The sequence below is a fragment of the Argopecten irradians genome, chromosome 2 (genome assembly GCF_041381155.1).
Source record: "Argopecten irradians isolate NY chromosome 2, Ai_NY, whole genome shotgun sequence".
NCBI lineage: Eukaryota > Metazoa > Mollusca > Bivalvia > Pectinida > Pectinidae > Argopecten > Argopecten irradians.
Window position 1 is genome coordinate 11115200 of NC_091135.1, and position 18250 is coordinate 11133449.

At 34.4% G+C, this 18250-nt stretch overlaps 3 protein-coding genes across 4 annotated transcripts in view; 2 read left to right on the top strand and 1 right to left on the bottom strand.

Annotated features, from left to right (window-relative positions):
• Positions 1–8331, top strand: part of LOC138314438 (plexin domain-containing protein 1-like) — an 88877-nt gene extending 80546 nt beyond the window's left edge. The window contains exon 13 of the mRNA XM_069254767.1: positions 352–8331. Coding sequence (XP_069110868.1) covers positions 352–456 — 105 coding nt within the window. The 3' untranslated portion in view covers positions 457–8331. The remainder of the gene's footprint in view (positions 1–351) is intronic.
• Positions 8332–9748: 1417 nt separating this feature from the next.
• LOC138314440 (biogenesis of lysosome-related organelles complex 1 subunit 1-like) lies at positions 9749–15803 on the bottom strand. Of its 2 annotated transcripts, none has more exons than XM_069254770.1 (5): positions 15627–15803; positions 12164–12236; positions 11694–11826; positions 10676–10763; positions 9749–10106 (listed from the first exon to the last, which is right to left on the bottom strand). In XM_069254770.1, the coding sequence occupies exons 1-5, from the start codon at positions 15685–15687 to the stop codon at positions 10099–10101; spliced, it is 363 nt and encodes a 120-aa protein (XP_069110871.1). In that variant the 5' UTR covers positions 15688–15803; the 3' UTR covers positions 9749–10098. The 2 variants fall into 2 exon arrangements, with proteins under 2 accessions (XP_069110871.1, XP_069110870.1); XM_069254769.1 differs by having other exon boundaries at positions 10667–10763.
• Positions 15804–17124: 1321 nt separating this feature from the next.
• LOC138314436 (integrin alpha-PS1-like) overlaps positions 17125–18250 on the top strand; it is a 53965-nt gene continuing 52839 nt past the window's right edge. Inside the window, exon 1 of the mRNA XM_069254761.1 lies at positions 17125–17503. Coding sequence (XP_069110862.1) covers positions 17340–17503 — 164 coding nt within the window. The 5' untranslated portion in view covers positions 17125–17339. The remainder of the gene's footprint in view (positions 17504–18250) is intronic.

The window sequence follows — 18250 nt, forward strand, 5'->3', positions numbered from 1 at the left end:
GAATTTTGCATCTATAATGAAATAATCATTTATTATCGTCATGGATGGAACAGCCATTTGAACAGATGTCATCCGTGATCGCTGGCACAATTTGTGACGTCACAATGATAATGACGTCATAATAAGTGTTTGATGTTCATTGTCTATATGACTGCCAACTGTCCTTGGTAAGGTTACATAGTGGGACTGAAGTGAAAATGTAAATATATGGTTATAACCTTCCTTAGTAATGATATGATATGTTTGATATGAACACATGGCATAACATCTCAACTGCAAGTACATATAAGGCATCAGAAATTTTCTTTTTAAAAAAGCTATAAAATGCATTCTCAAACATTTTTGTTTCAGCACCGTCCAAGCCAGATGAAACAGAAAATGGCAAAAATGAAGTTTTGGAAGAAAACAACATCGACAGGAGAAAAATATGAAATACGATCAGAGACAGAGGCTTAGCGATCATGTGACTGACAGTGAGAGAACTTCAACATTCACAACATTTGTCAGAATCATACAGATTGTAGCGTAAACATTGTCGTCAGCCATAGTTTTGAAATCAAATTATCATTTAATTAAGATTTGGATGACAATTAAGGTACCCTTACCTGTTGTCATCCATGTCAATCATTCAATACTGTCTGATATACTACCCAAAGGTTCTGTGGAGCAAAAACAAACAAACTTTCTTAAAGTGTGTAGATTTATGATAATGGCTGATCCTGAAACCTTGACCGTAAGATGTCTTGTTTGAATAGCTTAACTTAGATATAAAAAAAATTCTTGTGTGCAAAATATTTTTTTTAACATTGAGAATTGTATGAGGTATCGGATATAGTTTATTATTACATCAATCTATTATGATTAAAGGGGAATAACTCATTAGAAACAGAATGTTTAAAATGATTCCGCTAATTCTAAAGTAAAACTAATCAAGGTCACAGATTTTGTTTCTGTTAATTTTGATAAATGGATTTTTTGCCTGGATTGTGATATCACATGTAACCTGTTTATATATGTCTTTGTATTTTTTATCATGGTTGATTTTGATTATTGATATGTGGTCACCTTGAAGTTACTGCATCACTTTCACGTGAAGTTTTCCCAGTTTAGCGCCACACAACCTGACTTCACCTGCATTTTAACTCTACATATAGTCTGTTTGGTTTGGATATAGCCAGGGAAACAAAAAAATATGTGGAAATACATTTTTAATGAGACACAGATTTAATTTAACTGTTGAAGCCATTGTAACAAGTTATGGGAATACTTCAGTTTTTAATATGACATTCTACCAATAGTTCTCCACCTCTGAGTCAAAGCTGAAGATCATTATATGGTAGTTCAGATGTACTGACCGACGGTTGATGGTTTTCTTCTGAAACTCTTGAACGTTTATCCACCACTCTAAATGCTGTACTCATCTAATGATAAAAGTTGATGTAATGGTAACAATCAAACAAATGAAGAATAGGGCAGTCTGCAGACACTGTAATGTCATATAGCTTTGTAGCTTTATAGAGTCTAGGAGCTTCATGTATTTTGAGATATAAAGTTATAACTGCAGGGTTAATTTATCCAAAAATATAGAATAGATCCTTGTTGGACAAAAATTATTTTAGTGTGTCATTTTATTTATTTTATTTTTTTTCATCAAAATTATCCAGACAGTCCATCTCGCAAGTTTGTGTAGCTGTGATCATCAGAGTTGAATAAAAAACTTTAACTTGTGCCTTCCTCGCATAGTACTTGGTTTGAAATTTGAACTTTTTTGGTAAAAATATTTCAGTCCCACAGTTCTGGCTGTATGTAAGACATATGTAGTATTGCCGTCAATATTATACAGACAAGTGGTAATTCCATTTTGTTTAAATCATAAACTTAGTTGGGGGAAGATGTGGGGGGGGGGGGGGGGGGGCGTTGGTGATGATAGTTATTTAGTAACAATAAGTTACATGTATATGTTCAATTAATTTTTCTGAAATTTTACCGACACAAAATTTAGATTGCTATGCTTTAGTAAATGTAGAAAACAAAGATATATTATACTGACATATTTGTATTAGAAAATCCATTGAAAAGCTAGGTCGTTCAAGTGCACAGAAAACTGATTCATATGATTGTTATATGTCAGAATAATGAATGTAGGTCGCTGTGTATGTTTATTTAGATTTTCTGTGCGTGAGATTATTTGTTTACTATGTATGTCAGTCATTAGGAGCCACCTACAGATATATATGTGACGGGACCTGTCACTCGAATGTCATGTGATCATGTCAACCACATGACTTGATAAATCACATGATCAAATATCATAATGTTATGCAAATGGTATGTGCATGTATAAGCTAGAAACAAAATAGAAATTTGATTAGGAAATTTAGTTTTGTCAAATAGCAAATTCACATTTTCGCTGAATCTCAAGAAATTTTTCCCAAGTAAAATGTGAGGTATGATTAAGAGAGCAATTACGGTTCTTTCCTCATCTACCTGTATATAAAAGATATGTATTTAAGACTTGATTTACATCATAATATTTTATCACATTGATGTACAAACTGTAATGGGCAGGTCAATAGTTTGAGTTTTGTCTAACCTAATGGTGTCTATATCTAAGGGTTCACCATATGTTCTGTTAACCTCGTCAAAGTCGTCCGGACCGTGGTTATAAACACTGAAAAAATTCTCTTTATGGTAAGCAAGTTAGATACAGCGAAGTTTTTGTGAAGTATGAGTTTGTTGGAAGCACATTGAGATTCTGTATAAACTTGCTGAAGAAGGGTTACTAATTAAGGTTTGGTTATTTGATGGACAACAGAAAGCCTGCAGACTGATTGGTGTGTCCAGGAACTTGTTGTGTGACATCTCTGTGATATCATTGTTTGCCAATTCATGGTTGTTATATCTTGTATAGTATCAATATAGTTATTTATGTTATTGTTGAGTTGCAATAGAGATGGAAAATTATCATTATAATATTTTACAAAGGTGCGTACCTGACAGACCCAAGTAATAAATGGTGGGAATACTCAATAACTCCTCCGAGATTAAATGTTACAGATTTCTGTAACGCTGAGATTTAATGATACAGATTTCAGTAACTCCTCCGAGATTTAATGATACAGATTTCTGTAACTCCTCCGAGATTTAATGATACAGATTTCTGTAACTCCTCTGAGATTAACTGATACAGATTTCTGTAACTCCTTCGAGATTTAATGATACAGATTTCTGTAACTCCTCCAAGATTTAATGATACAGATTTCTGTAACTCCTCCGAGATTTAATGATACAGATTTCTGTAACTCCTTCGAGATGAATGATACAGATTTCTGTTACTCTGAGATTAACTGATACAGATTTCTGTAACTCCTTCGAGATTTAATGATACAGATTTCTGTAACTCCTCCGAGATTTAATGATACAGATTTCTGTAACTCCTCCGAGATTTAATGATACAGATTTCTGTAACTCCTCCAAGATTTAATGATACAGATTTCTGTAACTCCTTCGAGATTTAATGATACAGATTTCTGTAACTCCTCCGAGAGGTTTGATTTTATGAAATTTATGTGTTGTGATAGGATTGCTAGAATAAAAAAGTACGAGTTAAAATTGCAAACATTAGGTAGCCATGAGAAAATGCACTATCAAGTTAGGATACACTCAGGGCCAGGCTAAAGTACTCAATCTGATCATTTAAAAACTGAAAAGCGATTATAATGATTTAATTGTCAGTAATTAATTGAGACAACATTTCCATTTTACATTTTAACAGATTGTGCAGCAGTTGTATACCAGAATTAAAAGATCTTAAAAAAAAAAAAAATCAATAAGGGGATGCTGACTTAATTTCATCAAGGGGAATAACCCTGGACTTTCCAAGAAAAAAAAAAATATATATATACATATTTAGGTCAAACAAAGTTAATGGTGTGTTTTACTTTGAATAAAGAAATTAATCTATTCAAAAGATATGAAATAGAATTCTTGTTATCAAAAGAACTTTTCATTTTGGTCATTGGCCTAAATTTCCCCACCAATAAGTTTCAAATTAAACAGATGAAGTTTTTCTGCAATGAATTACATTTTGTGTTTCTTTACATTTATAACAAAGTGCTTGAACTAATTTTTTTTTACTTTGATATTTATGAATTGCAATAGTTTGAAATACCTGTAGAATATAAGGTATTCATATGGCATATATTTCATTTGATAAATATCGGAAATCAATATCTTATTTTATGTTACCATGGCAACATTATCTCCATTGATGGAAGAGTTTTTCTTCAGCATTGATTTCCAACTTTGAATGATTTCCAACTTATATATATAATATATAACATTATGTTATATTTATTACATTTTGTTTTCTTAGAAATTGAATCTCCACATTGAAACACTTTTGTTGTTTTTAGCTCACCGGCCCTTGGGCCGGTGAGCTTATGTCATGGCGCGGCGTCCGTCGGCGTCGTCGTCTGTCCGTCAACATTTCCTTTAAATCGCTACTAGTCATAGAGTTCTGCATGGATTGTAACCAAATTTGGCCACAAACATCCTTGGGGGAAGGGGAACAGAACTTGTATAAATTTTGGCTCTGACCCCCCGGGGGCAGGAGGGGCGGGGCCCAATAGGGGAAATAGAGGTAAATCCTTTAAATCACTACTAGTCATAGAGTTCTACATGGATTGTAACCAAATTTGGCCACAAACATCCTTGGGGGAAGGGGAACAGAACTTGTATAAATTTTGGCTCTGGTCCCCCGGGGGCGGGAGGGGCGGGGCCCAATAGGGGAAATAGAGGTAAATCCTTTAAATCACTACTAGTCATAGAGTTCTACATGGATTGTAACCAAATTTGGCCACAAACATCCTTGGGGGAAGAGGAACAGAACTTGTAAAAATATTGGCTCTGGCCCCCCGGGGGCTGGAGGGGTGGGGCCCAATAGGGGAAATAGAGGTAAATCCTTTAAATCACTACTAGTCATAGAGTTCTACATGGATTGTAACCAAATTTGGCCACAAACATCCTTGGGGGAAGAGGAACAGAACTTGTAAAAATATTGGCTCTGGCCCCCCGGGGCCCGGAGGGGTGGGGCCCAATAGGGGAAATAGAGGTAAATCCTTTAAATCGCTACTAGTCATAGAGTTCTGCATGGAATGTAACCAAATTTGGCCAGAAATATCTTTGGGAGAATAAGAACTGAGTTTGTATAAATTTTGGCTCTGGTCCCGGGGGGCAGGAGGGGTGGGGCCCAATAGGGGAATTATAGGTAAATCCTATAAATCGGTACTTGTCCTAGAGTTCTGCATGGATTGTAACCAAATTTGGCCATGAACATCCTTGAGGGAAGGGGAACAGAACATGTATAAATTTTGGCTCTGATACCCCGGGGGCAGGAGAGGTGGGGCCCAATAGAGGAAATAGAGGTAAATCCTTTAAATCGCTACTAGTCATAGAGTTCTGCATGGAATGTAACCAAATTTGGCCACAAACATCCTTTTTCGGAAGGGGAACAGATCTTGTGTAAATTTTGGCTCTGACCCCCCGGGGGCAGGACGGATGGGGCCCAATAGGGGAAATAGAGGTAAATCCTATAAATCGCTACTTGTCCTAGAGTTTTGCTTGGATTGTGACCAAATTTGGCCACAAACATCCTTGGGGGAAGAGGAACAGAACTTGTATAAATATTGGCTCTGACCCCCCTGGGGGCAGGAGGGGTGGGGCCCAATAGGGGATTTAGAGGTTAATATTAAAATTCCTTCTGAAAAGAAACAATGAACCTGTATTCAGAACATTACTTGGCATTACAAACCAGGTGAGCGATACAGGCCCTCTGGGCCTCTTGTTCAGATGTATATTTCTCTCTGCACTTGATTTGATATGTTATTATACTTCTTGTGCAATTCCGGCAAGTGTTAAATTCAATGAATATCAAGTTTGCTTCAATTTTTTTTTTTTTTTTTTTTTGAGTTTTGCAGCATATTCTGTAAACTTGACCACATTTTACATGTTATTGTCGTGTATTTTAGATAACCCTATGACATGTTTGCTAATCCCCATTTTCCCCAACTCCTTTGTTTTAACCGTTTTGACTTTTGTCAGATGAATGATGTACATTTCACTACAAGAAATATTTATCGGTCACCATGGTTACGTGTTTGTTTCCATTTTCTGCGATTTTGTTTGTTGTATTTTATTTTATATTCAAAAGTATACATATCAGAATTTGTGGGGCCTGTTATCGTTGTCACATCATCACAGCACAGACGAACCAATCACAATCGTTTACAGACTTGTTTGAAAACAGCCGTAAAACGAAAGACAGACATATTTTATTCAGATTGTAACCTTTCAACTTCAAATTTTGTCTCGTATATTGATTTATGTACAAGAAGACTGTGTTGTCATGGAATTTCTCAAGTTATATCTAGTTTAAATATATAGCATGCAGTTGTTCGTAGGAATCTTTGGACCAAAGTGTACAAGCCAAGGGAGATAACTGATGATTTGTCTGTGCTGAGAAATGGTGTGAGGCGATAACTGTGACTTCGAGGCCGCGTTACTACAGGAATCTCAGGCTGACGATGTGATGTGGTGCGCATGGGTTGTACATAGTTTTTTATCATATTTATCATCAAATTTAGATGTACATCATCTCATCAAATATATTATTTTTATAATATGTTGGCTACAATTCATCTCTTTCTACAATATGTCAAGGTTTGGCTAATCATGCTACATATAATATACATTGTATTTCATTAATACATATTTTTCTTTTGTTTGTTTTTTATTTTTTGTTTTTTTTTTTTAGTTTTCAAATGTTTTCTGTGAAAGAATTGTGTTTCTATTTCTGGATTATGAAGTTAATTCATTTCCCTATGATATTGAAATCAAATCTACATTTATTTGACTACTTGACAAGCACTTGAAATCTATCGGTCTTTTACATCAAGTTGACTTCCACCTTGTTTGCCTAATATGAAGCAATCAAAATAAAAAAAATGGGTATAGTAAAATCAAAACGCAAGATATTGATTTATGTTGCTTTTTGCAATGCCTGATTTCAAATTTAAATTTAGACAATTATAGTGGTTCTGTTTGGGTTCTACCACATAAAGTAGTGATTTGTTCTGATTTGAAATGTATGTACTGTGTATGAGAAGTTTGGTTCTCACATATTTTGATTCTCACACATTTTAGTTCTCACACATTAGTTTGGAGACGACTTAATGAAAAGGCAAAACAATTCTTTCGTGTCTTATGGAGGATTTTCTCCGACATAGTTAAACTGAATTCAGCGTCAACTGAATGAACAATTCAGGCACTGGTTTAAGTCTCTGTTGACCTATCTTCAGAACAAAATATACATAATTATGGTCAGAACTGTCAACTGACCATTTTAATGAAAGAAGAATGTTTTCAATACAACAGTAATATCAACATTATTTTAATTGAATGCATGGCTTACTTTGTCCTGTATTTTACAAGTGATAGTTACTAGGATTTTGAAACAGATCTTTATGTAATGCTGGTATATTTGTATAAGCGGATCGCAGTAATATATTGAATCACTTTAAAGTGACCAAATATTTTGTTTTGTGTTACTTTTAAGACAATAACATGGTGTAGGAATATGGTAATTAAAATTTGTGATTATTTACCCGAGAAATATAAACAGAAATCTCCGGGGTTTAAAGTTGAAATGCTGACAAAGTTCAGAATTTATTTATATTCAGTTTGAACACATCAAATTTGGTTTAGTCTTTCCTCTATATTACAATACCTTAATTTTTGTGTTTCATGATGCTACTAAAACAAATATTACAGTGATATATCTTTGAGATAAATTCAAAGTTTGTTTTAAGTATGTACTATATGTGATGTTAACACTTTCTTTTCCCAATTCAGTTTTCTGGTCACAATAGATCGTAGTATTTGCTTCAGAAAACCAACATTTTCCCTCATAACTTTACATTTTGTTACAACAAAAATCTTTTAAATAAATCTTCAGATATCCCGAGTCACTTGTTAAGAAGAATCCGGTATCATGGCTTGTGGAATTCAAGTAAAAGAAATTACTGATCTAGACAAAGTAGGAAAAGACAAGGAATAAATTTCATTGTTTTACAAAAACCAAATTTGATGTGTCATTTCTATCACAGTACTATCTATGCACATTCTGATACTGGTTTAGTTACTTATGCAGACTACTTACTATACTTTTCTATCTCTTCACTATCATCAACATTTGCATTGTTATCATCTTTGTGAATTGTACAGATCATTGTAAAGTTGTTTAAAAAATAAAACAAATCCTATCTTTTAAAACCCTGTGTTCTTTGGTTTCTTTTGACTGTTCTGTCATCCTCAACACTCTAGGAGTTACTATCACTGTCGTAACATTCACCCCTGGAACATGTCATAGCAAAACTGAAGGCTGTGTGTGCAGGTACAGGTAATTTGGTTCTTTAATGTAAATCAAAAGAATCAAATAATGATATAATGTACGACTTTGAAGTTAAACATCAATCTCTCATTAATCTTCAAAGGCAGTCTTTCACAGGATAATAATTGGTCAGGTTTTTTTTATCTCCTGAACTGCCTTCAATTTTGCTATAACATGTTTCAGGGGTAGAGTTATGACAGTGATAGTAACTCCTGTAGTAATCGAGGATGATATATATATATATATATATATATATACACAAAAGTATGACCTTTAAAACACATAACGTAATGGACAAAAGTAATGTTTACAGAAATGACAATTCCTCACACAAGGGCTCTACTGTAAATCTACATGTAACTGTAAATAGACCCAAGGTTACCACAGTTCTAGTAAGTTCAACCCCAGTCTGTATTGGTAAATGGTACACGTCCGATACCAGGTCTCTAGGTTATTATTGTAAAGGAGTCCTTTGGACATTTTAGCAAATCTAACTGCTCAGACCAAATATAAAAGTCATAGTAACTTCAACAAACTTGGTAACTCACGCACCTGATAATATCTGTGACCTTAAATGGAGGAAAATGTCAGACTTTGAAGGTACGGTATCTATTGATTGTTCATATTGTTAATATGGATGTAATGCGACTAATTCACGTACCATGTGATACCTGATAACGTTTGTGCGGGACCATTGTTTCTATTGGTGATGAAATGATGTGAAAAGATGATATCCCGAGCTAACGTCATTTCAGCGGGAAGATTACAAAGAGTTACGTTCCATCACCACTGGAGAAACTAGTCCCGCACAAACATTATGGGGTATCACATGGTACATGAATTGGTCCCATTGAAACATTAACATATGTCAAATGGCAATAAACAGAACAGGATGTCTAATATCTCTAGGTCCTGACTCTTCAGGTCACATGATCAGAATAGTTCTATCGGTTTCTAGATAATTCTAAAACCAACAATGAAGTTTGAAAGAAATTGCTTGATGACTGTTAGGAAACTCCAACAATTACAGCTGAAGATAACGAGACATCATATTACAATACATGTACATCCTGTCCTGCTTCTAATACAAGTTCAAACCTGCAAAAGGGGCAACTCGGTCAGGACAAGAATATTGTAAAAGGTATTACTAAGTACACAAGTTCTTATTTAGGTGCTCGCTTGGTTATGTAGTAAACGTGTATGAGGCTTGTAATCCTTTCTTCATAATGACTGCTTCATCAAAACATCTCTCCTGCCTAATTGTTCTGAATCAGGAGGAGCATACAACAAACACAACTATTTATAGTAATTTGGCTTTTATTTTATCACGTGTTCCACATACACTAAAAACAATCATGTACCGTACAAATATCAGGTTCTCTCAAACAATCAACTTTACATACTCCATCCAAACTCTATACAATGTACTCATAAATCACACTGCCTTATAAATAATAAAACTTGAGAGGATATTATCGGCATACTCATGTTGCACCAAATATTCAGTTTTGCGTATTGCACAGATTAACAGTATAATAGATGTATCACAATGTTCAGTTGTTCCAAGATTTTCCTCCAAGAACTCCCGACTGTCTGCTTTGTTTCGTTCTCCTTCTTCTCTTTTTTCTCCATGAGAGGGCATGGCAAGCTCATTCAACTAGATCAACAAAGTACAAAAGACAAAAGTAAATACAAAAGTAAATAAAGTACATCTGTTAATTGTCTTGAACAAATTTTGTTCATCTTTTATAACACTAACCGACTTAACAATCCCACATCTTTGTAAACTAGACCTGTAGGCCAAAACATTTGTTAAAGGCCATAAAACTATATGATAGCTTGGATTTTCATTGTCTAAGATCTAGAAAACACCTTAGATATAAACTATGAACCCTGGAGTGAGAATGTATTTTATTCAAGTGTCACAAATATTTTACAACATAAAATCATTATCATCACATGTAAGTAAAACATGTCCAGCCATATTTGGCTCATGAAACACACTACTGACACAGAGTTCTGAACAATATTAAGTACAATGGTTAGCCATGTGCAAGAGTGATTGGACGATCCCCTACCGACAGGTCACACCACCCCCATCACCTACCGACAGGTCACACCACCCCTATCATTCTACTCATGGCAAATTAATAATTAATTATGCAGCTTAATAAGATAACAATGGAAGCATGCAGAGAAAAAAAGTGTTGTACGTACATTACTTACTTTTCCTGTAAGCATACTCCAGGGCACTAGATATAGTCCTCATATCCGTTTCTATACTCCTGGCCCAGTTCTCTACGTCACCCAGCTCCTGTCAGGGTAACAATCTTTATTAATGACTGGCCAATATTTTTGCTTTCTTCCAAGGTTGAATATATAGATTTATATTATATTCATTTTATGTTTTCCTACATTTACTCAAAATAGCTATGTATCTTTATTTTTTTTATCATCTTTGTTGATGAACAAATATATTTTTATTTTTGATCATTTTGATTTTACCATTTTTCTATATTTACATATTATTTACTTCATATTGTTACTTTCATACTAAAATTGTCACCAGAGTAGATGACTAATACCCTCCCGCTGCACAAATTCAGTAATAACTCCATTATAAAGAGGACATAGCAGAACTCTGTATAGTTTCCTCAACTCCCCTTTATATCTGTATAGTTTCCTCAACTCCCCTTTATATCATGGTTCTGTGTACCAAATTTTATCAAAATCTGTCAAATAGTTTAGTAGGAGTGTGCCAGACAAAGTTCTGCTACAAACAGACAGATGGACTTACGGTCAACCTGATTTCCAGTATCCCCCCCCCCCCTAACTTTATTGCGGGGGTTGTAACTAGTTCTATTCTGCCTAGCTTTGTACCTGGGGTATATCAATTTCTCTTACTGGTATACCTTTCAAAAATCTCTTTTGATACACAATGTTAACTGTATTTTACACTTTTCAGTTCACTACAGGTACATACAATGCAACCTACAATTGATTCTGGCCATGTGAAAATAAATGTAAAACTAATACTTTTAAATTGCGAAACAACAATTTATATCAATATTTTAAAAATGATTGTTAGAAATATTTCATCTTTAGATAAAATATTGACCATTATCTGATCAATCATATCACTATTACAACACATGATGAACTGTCCTACACCTAGCATCATCAGTTGTAAAGGGAGATAACTCCTCTAACCGCATCAGTTGTAAAGGGAGATAACTCCTCTAACCTTGAGTGATGTGTTGAAGTCCTCTACAAGTTTCAGCCATTGTATGGTCTGTTTAGAGAACTGACTAGCATTAGCTTGGAGGATTTTTGTCTCTGTGTCAAGCTTCTTCTGGTTAACATAGGCCTGGGCGACTCTGTAATGAAAGGTCACAGGTCAAATGAAAAGTCACAGGTCAAATGGATCATAGTCCATCAACGCTTACAATTGATTACAAATACAATAGTGAACTTCTGTGTTTCTTTTGTAACAAGAGAAGAGACGAACAGTTAATTCAGACAAGAAACATAGTATAAATTTTATCATTGTAAAATTCTAAATACTGGAAGATATACCCAAAACTGATGCATATTTCATGACAATAAACTGGTGTATTTGAAACTGCTTAGATAGGAGTTAATGTTTTTGATGAACAGTAATGAGGCAAATTGAATTGAGAAATGAACAGCAGTTTACATTCACTAAAATCTTACCCTCCATTTAGATGGTCCACCAGTGCGTGAGTCAAAGCTGTTGACGCTACAATAGCTTCCTTCTTTTTCTTTTCTAAAACAAATATTTTTAGAATGATAAATATAGTCTATGAAAACCTACTGATCAATTCAATTTCAATACAACAGTTCAGAAAAAGAATATACTCTTCATAAGTTTTTTTCCACATTTTCTAATACTGTATTTGACCAAACAAGTGCCCATATCCCTATAAGCGCCCCTCCCCCTTTTGAGGCATCAATTTCAATTGCCCTAGCATAAAACAAAGACTATTAAAATTATAGGTTTGCAATAATTTCATCTTATTAAGCACCTTTTCATTTTTTTCCAATTTTTTTTAACGCCCTAGGTGCTTATTAAAGATGTTCCACCGCTGACAAATGGTATTGTTTTCACTATCAAAAACAGGAGGAGACGATTTAGTATTTGTCTTCAGTTACAAAAGTTACTTACTTTACACCATTACCACAGTTAAAAAATTTGAGCTTCTAATTTTAATTCAAGTTACAAATATGAAAAATAATTAATTGCATCCCGAAAAAATTCCGTGGCCCTATATCCTATATGGAATGAAGTACTGATTGTGCATACACCAAAGGAAAAAATAAATCATTTCATGTTATTTTTTTGTTTTAATTAGGCATATATATACGCGATTAAATACCAATCATTGTTCAAATGAAGAATATCATTTATGCTCTGTCGGCGGTGGAGCATCTTTAAGTTGAATTTAGTACAAAGAATGTAATACAGCATGACATTAACATTTGTATGTTTTAAATAAATTATATAATCCACAATTTAATAAATTATATAATCCACAATTTATTTGAATTGAAATATATCTGACTAATCATCAGCTTTAAAAGTTTCGCAAAAATTATCCATTAATTCAAAAAAAGTTTCAAAATCACAAATCCACAATATTGAAGAATTTAATAATTTCTCTTTATCATAAAAAAATCATAAATCCACAATTAAAGAATTTAGTAATTTGCTACTAAAATCAGAAAAATAACCTTTTCTCCATATCTATTATTATGGGCAATTTGACTGAAACTGCGATACTGGGAAACATCCAGGACTGTGAGTTACCTGGATAAGACCAATTTCTACCTATGCAACTTATGATATTATGGATGAACACATGGCTTCAATTTTTGAATGGGCCATTTTTCCGTTGTCAAAAAAATTGCCAAAGTCACAATTTTATCGCCAATGAAATATATTTTTTTGCAAAATGTGACATTGGCGACCGCTGGGGTGAACCCTGGATAGGACCCATAGGGCCTCATTCTTCAGAACTGCATATAATGCATTAATAATATCCCAAATCCTTATTTCTTTAAAGATGCTCCACCGCTGACAAACGGTATTTTTTCTCTATCAAATACAAGAGCAGGCGATTTAGTATTTGTCTTCGGTTACAAAAGTTACTTAATTTACACCATTACCACCATTGAAAAGTTTGAGCTTCTCATTTCACTTCAAGATGAAAATACCAAAAATAATTTTTTGCATCCCGAAAAAATTCAGGGGCACTATATCCTATATTGAATGAAGTAATGATTGCGCATGCACCAAAAGCAAAATAAGTTATTTCGTATTATGTTTTGTGTTAATTAGACATACATAATATACACAATTAAACACCAATTATGATTCAAATGATGAGTATCGTTTATGGTTCGTCGGCGATGGAGCATCTTTAAGTGTAAGAAAAAAAATCTATCATTTTAATAAACTTCCTCACAGAACTATACTGAACAAACATTTAAATCTTCAGAAATATTTAGCTAAATAAAGATTAGAAATATTTAGCTAAATAAAGATTTGTACATTAATAATAGAATTAAAATTTACTTATCATCTTATAAAAAAAACAAATTTATTGTATAATCTGAAGGACTTTCATTATCACAAGTGTGGTATATTCCCACTGTGTTATCATATGTATGATGGCGTACCAGACTGTGGGCAGAACGGAACACCATTGTTTACGTCAAACAGACCACAGATACAACTCATCCTTTCCTCTGCACAAGTACATAAGTATCTATATTCCTTCCTGATGGGCGACTATTAATATCAATAGTCGTGACTTTGAATACCATATAGGAGTTCTGGTATAAATGAGTTCAATTTTCAGATGGTAATCAGATTACAGGGTTAAATTAATTTGTTGACTTTATAAAGAACATGTTTTGACATGTTATTTTTTGATATTTTGATTATAGGTATACCCTAATCACAAAAAGTAAAAACCACATAAAAATCATATGTCACAGGGTTAATTTTTCTTCCAGTGTTGCTTAAAGATGTACTTATGACTTAATTTTCCGGATTTTAAGAATTTTTAAATAAATAATATTTCCTCCCTGTAACATCCCTTAACATAAAAATAATATGTCTGTAACATGCTCAGTCAGTAGAGCACTTGGGCTTGTGTTGGGAGGGTCCCGGGTTCGAATCCCAGTCTGGCCGCTACATTTTCTCCTCTCCTGTTACAGAATTGGCGCTCAACTAAATAACCCACAGTGGTGGTGTTTGGAAGGGTTTTGTATGTCTTCGAGGAGGAAGACTTCAAGAAAGGAAGGAGGAGTGTAGCGGGGTTGGACTGGGTCCGTCATAGAGACCAGGTAGCTCAGTCGGTAGAGCACTCAGCTAGTGTTCGGAGGGTCCTGGGTTCAAATCTCGATCTGGTTGCTACAATTTCTCCTCTCCTGTTACATTTATATATATATATATAAGGTACTAATATTTGTTAACAGTCCATTGCTTAAATACAACCTAAAAAATAGATCAAATAGATTTAATTTGTCTATTGATCATTGATAGAATGTCAAACTCCTGTAGTGGAGCCAATTTGCTAAATATTTTAAGGGTAACTATATAATCAGTCATTCAGTTGCGATATCAACCTGACCCCTGCAGTATGTTATAGTAAAACTGAAAATACTTCTCTTGAAGATTACGCATAGAATGACGGATAACTTCCACAGATATACTGAACCTTCAAAGCAACACAGTGTACCGTTATTTGATTCTTTTGATGAACAGCAACGGACTTGTTCATCTATATTGTCGCACACGGAGTCTTCATTTTTACTATGACATGGTGGATATCACAGGTGTCTGGGGTTAGGAATATCTGTGTGTAATTCGGCCCATCATATAATACTATTGCATAATAATTAATTCCTAGCTCCAGACACCTGTGGGTGGATATATAATGACAGTGATAGTAACCCCTGGCATGTGGTAGAGCATTCAGCTAAGGTTCGGTGATCACGGGTTCAAACCCCGGTCTGGCGGTTAAACAACAAATCTTATCCCATCCCTGGCATCCCATCGGTATCAGCCCTTCCTAAAAGGACATCTCTCATTAAAAAGAGCCTTCGCTAGGCCTATCGGCGATCCGGATATAAACAACTAGACAATCACCTTGTTTATCTTTACGCACTTGCTGCTTTGCTTGATGTTGTTTTAGCAGACTTGACAACATGTTTAAACATTCACAATCACCATTCCACAATATATCTATAAAGTCTTAGTTAAACATATTACTGAATTCAGAGTCTGTTACACTTGTCAACATCTCCGCCTACTATACCGGAAGTGACTAGTAACGCATGTGCTAATTTTGTATTCGCGCGTCACTATATAGTGCATATACAACTTTCGATTGTAACATTCATATAGGCTGGCATGATAAAGTATGCGCATCACTTATATCATATCAGAAATTGGGTTAGTTTAAACCTGATATATGCATGTGTATTTTAGAAAAGACGAAATTGAAAGTGAAACAATAGTACATTGTTAAAAATGGGAAAGGAGTGTAGCGGGGTTGGACTGGGGGTCCGTCATAGAGACCAGGTAGCTCAGTCGGTAGAGCACTCAGCTAGTGTTCGGAGGGTCCTGGGTTCAAATCTCGATCTGGTTGCTACAATTTCTCCTCTCCTGTTACATTTATATATATATATATAAGGTACTAATATTTGTTAACAGTCCATTGCTTAAATACAACCTAAAAAATAGATCAAATAGATTTAATTTGTCTATTGATCATTGATAGAATGTCAAACTCCTGTAGTGGAGCCAATTTGCTAAATATTTTAAGGGTAACTATATAATCAGTCATTCAGTTGCGATATCAACCTGACCCCTGCAGTATGTCATAGTAAAACTGAAAATACTTCTCTTGAAGATTACGCATAGAATGACGGATAACTTCCACAGATATACTGAACCTTCAAAGCAACACAGTGTACCGTTATTTGATTCTTTTGATGAACAGCAACGGACTTGTTCATCTATATTGTCGCACACGGAGTCTTCATTTTTACTATGACATGGTGGATATCACAGGTGTCTGGGGTTAGGAATATCTGTGTGTAATTCGGCCCATCATATAATACTATTGCATAATAATTAATTCCTAGCTCCAGACACCTGTGGGTGGATATATAATGACAGTGATAGTAACCCCTGGCATGTGGTAGAGCATTCAGCTAAGGTTCGGTGATCACGGGTTCAAACCCCGGTCTGGCGGTTAAACAACAAATCTTATCCCATCCCTGGCATCCCATCGGTATCAGCCCTTCCTAAAAGGACATCTCTCATTAAAAAGAGCCTTCGCTAGGCCTATCGGCGATCCGGATATAAACAACTAGACAATCACCTTGTTTATCTTTACGCACTTGCTGCTTTGCTTGATGTTGTTTTAGCAGACTTGACAACATGTTTAAACATTCACAATCACCATTCCACAATATATCTATAAAGTCTTAGTTAAACATATTACTGAATTCAGAGTCTGTTACACTTGTCAACATCTCCGCCTACTATACCGGAAGTGACTAGTAACGCATGTGCTAATTTTGTATTCGCGCGTCACTATATAGTGCATATACAACTTTCGATTGTAACATTCATATAGGCTGGCATGATAAAGTATGCGCATCACTTATATCATATCAGAAATTGGGTTAGTTTAAACCTGATATATGCATGTGTATTTTAGAAAAGACGAAATTGAAAGTGAAACAATAGTACATTGTTAAAAATCATTGCGCAGTGTTGCGATCTCGCGAATTCACGTGTGGACTCCGGTGACACAGGTGCCCGAAAATAAATGGGACAGGATTTGTGAAAATGGCTATCGACTTACGGGACAGGGTTGTCCTGTCGTTATTACTGTGGATAAATTCGTGCGTCTATGGATATAATATTGACACAAATATTCCAGTGATAAAGAAGGGAGTAGATGGAAGTTTATTTGGATTCTCCGTAGCAGAACACATAAATAACGAGCATTTGTAAGTATAGTTTTTGTTCCATGATATTAAGGTCGGACATGGACACGCTGCTTAGGTAAACAACAATATCTAAGAAGTCAATATTTTTATGACAATCCGTGAATTAAATGTTATTTTTTTCAACATATTGATAAATATATCAAGTATTAGATGTCTAGATAACGCAAATGTTGGATACCTTCCATATTTGAAACATCAGGTGAATACAGACAGGTGCGTCTTGAAATTTCAAAATAATGTTTTTGAGACCGCCCCCATACGTAACCTCTCCAATGTCAATAAAGATAATCTTTCAGGTGTGTCTACGGGTGTGACACTAAAATTACACGCTTGTCTATTTCGTTATTCTTAATCTAATATCTCATAAATTCATATCATATCTGAATGATTTTTATTGAGGCATCTTATTTGCCGTGAATCATTGATTAAATTAAGTATTTTTAGCCATTTTAGTTTCATTTGTCATCAAGTGTCCTTTGTTAAAAAAAAGAAGAAATAATTGGTATATCATAAATCACTGTCAACATTAATGTAAATTCACTTTGAACATTTCAAGTCAATTAATGCAGACCAACAATGTTTATTCATCAGTAATTTAATATTTATTTCATAAATAACTTTTATGTCTATGATTTCATGCTCTAATATAAGTTCTAATAAGGTACCCAAGCAGTTCGAAATTTGAACCTATCACTAACGATAATTCAATTATAATATACTCATATAGACATTAACACTTAAAATATG

Bases quoted from the DNA above. Each gene is read 5' to 3' on its own strand.
- LOC138314440 (XM_069254770.1), bottom strand. From the start codon at position 15,687: ATGTTGTCAAGTCTGCTAAAACAACATCAAGCAAAGCAGCAAGTGCGT. The intron at 12,237-15,626 runs GTGATTGTCTAG...TATTTGTTTTAG, and splicing joins AGTGCGTAAAGATAAACAAG to AAAAGAAAAAGAAGGAAGCT. The intron at 11,827-12,163 runs GTAAGATTTTAG...CTTTCATTACAG, and splicing joins GTGGACCATCTAAATGGAGG to AGTCGCCCAGGCCTATGTTA.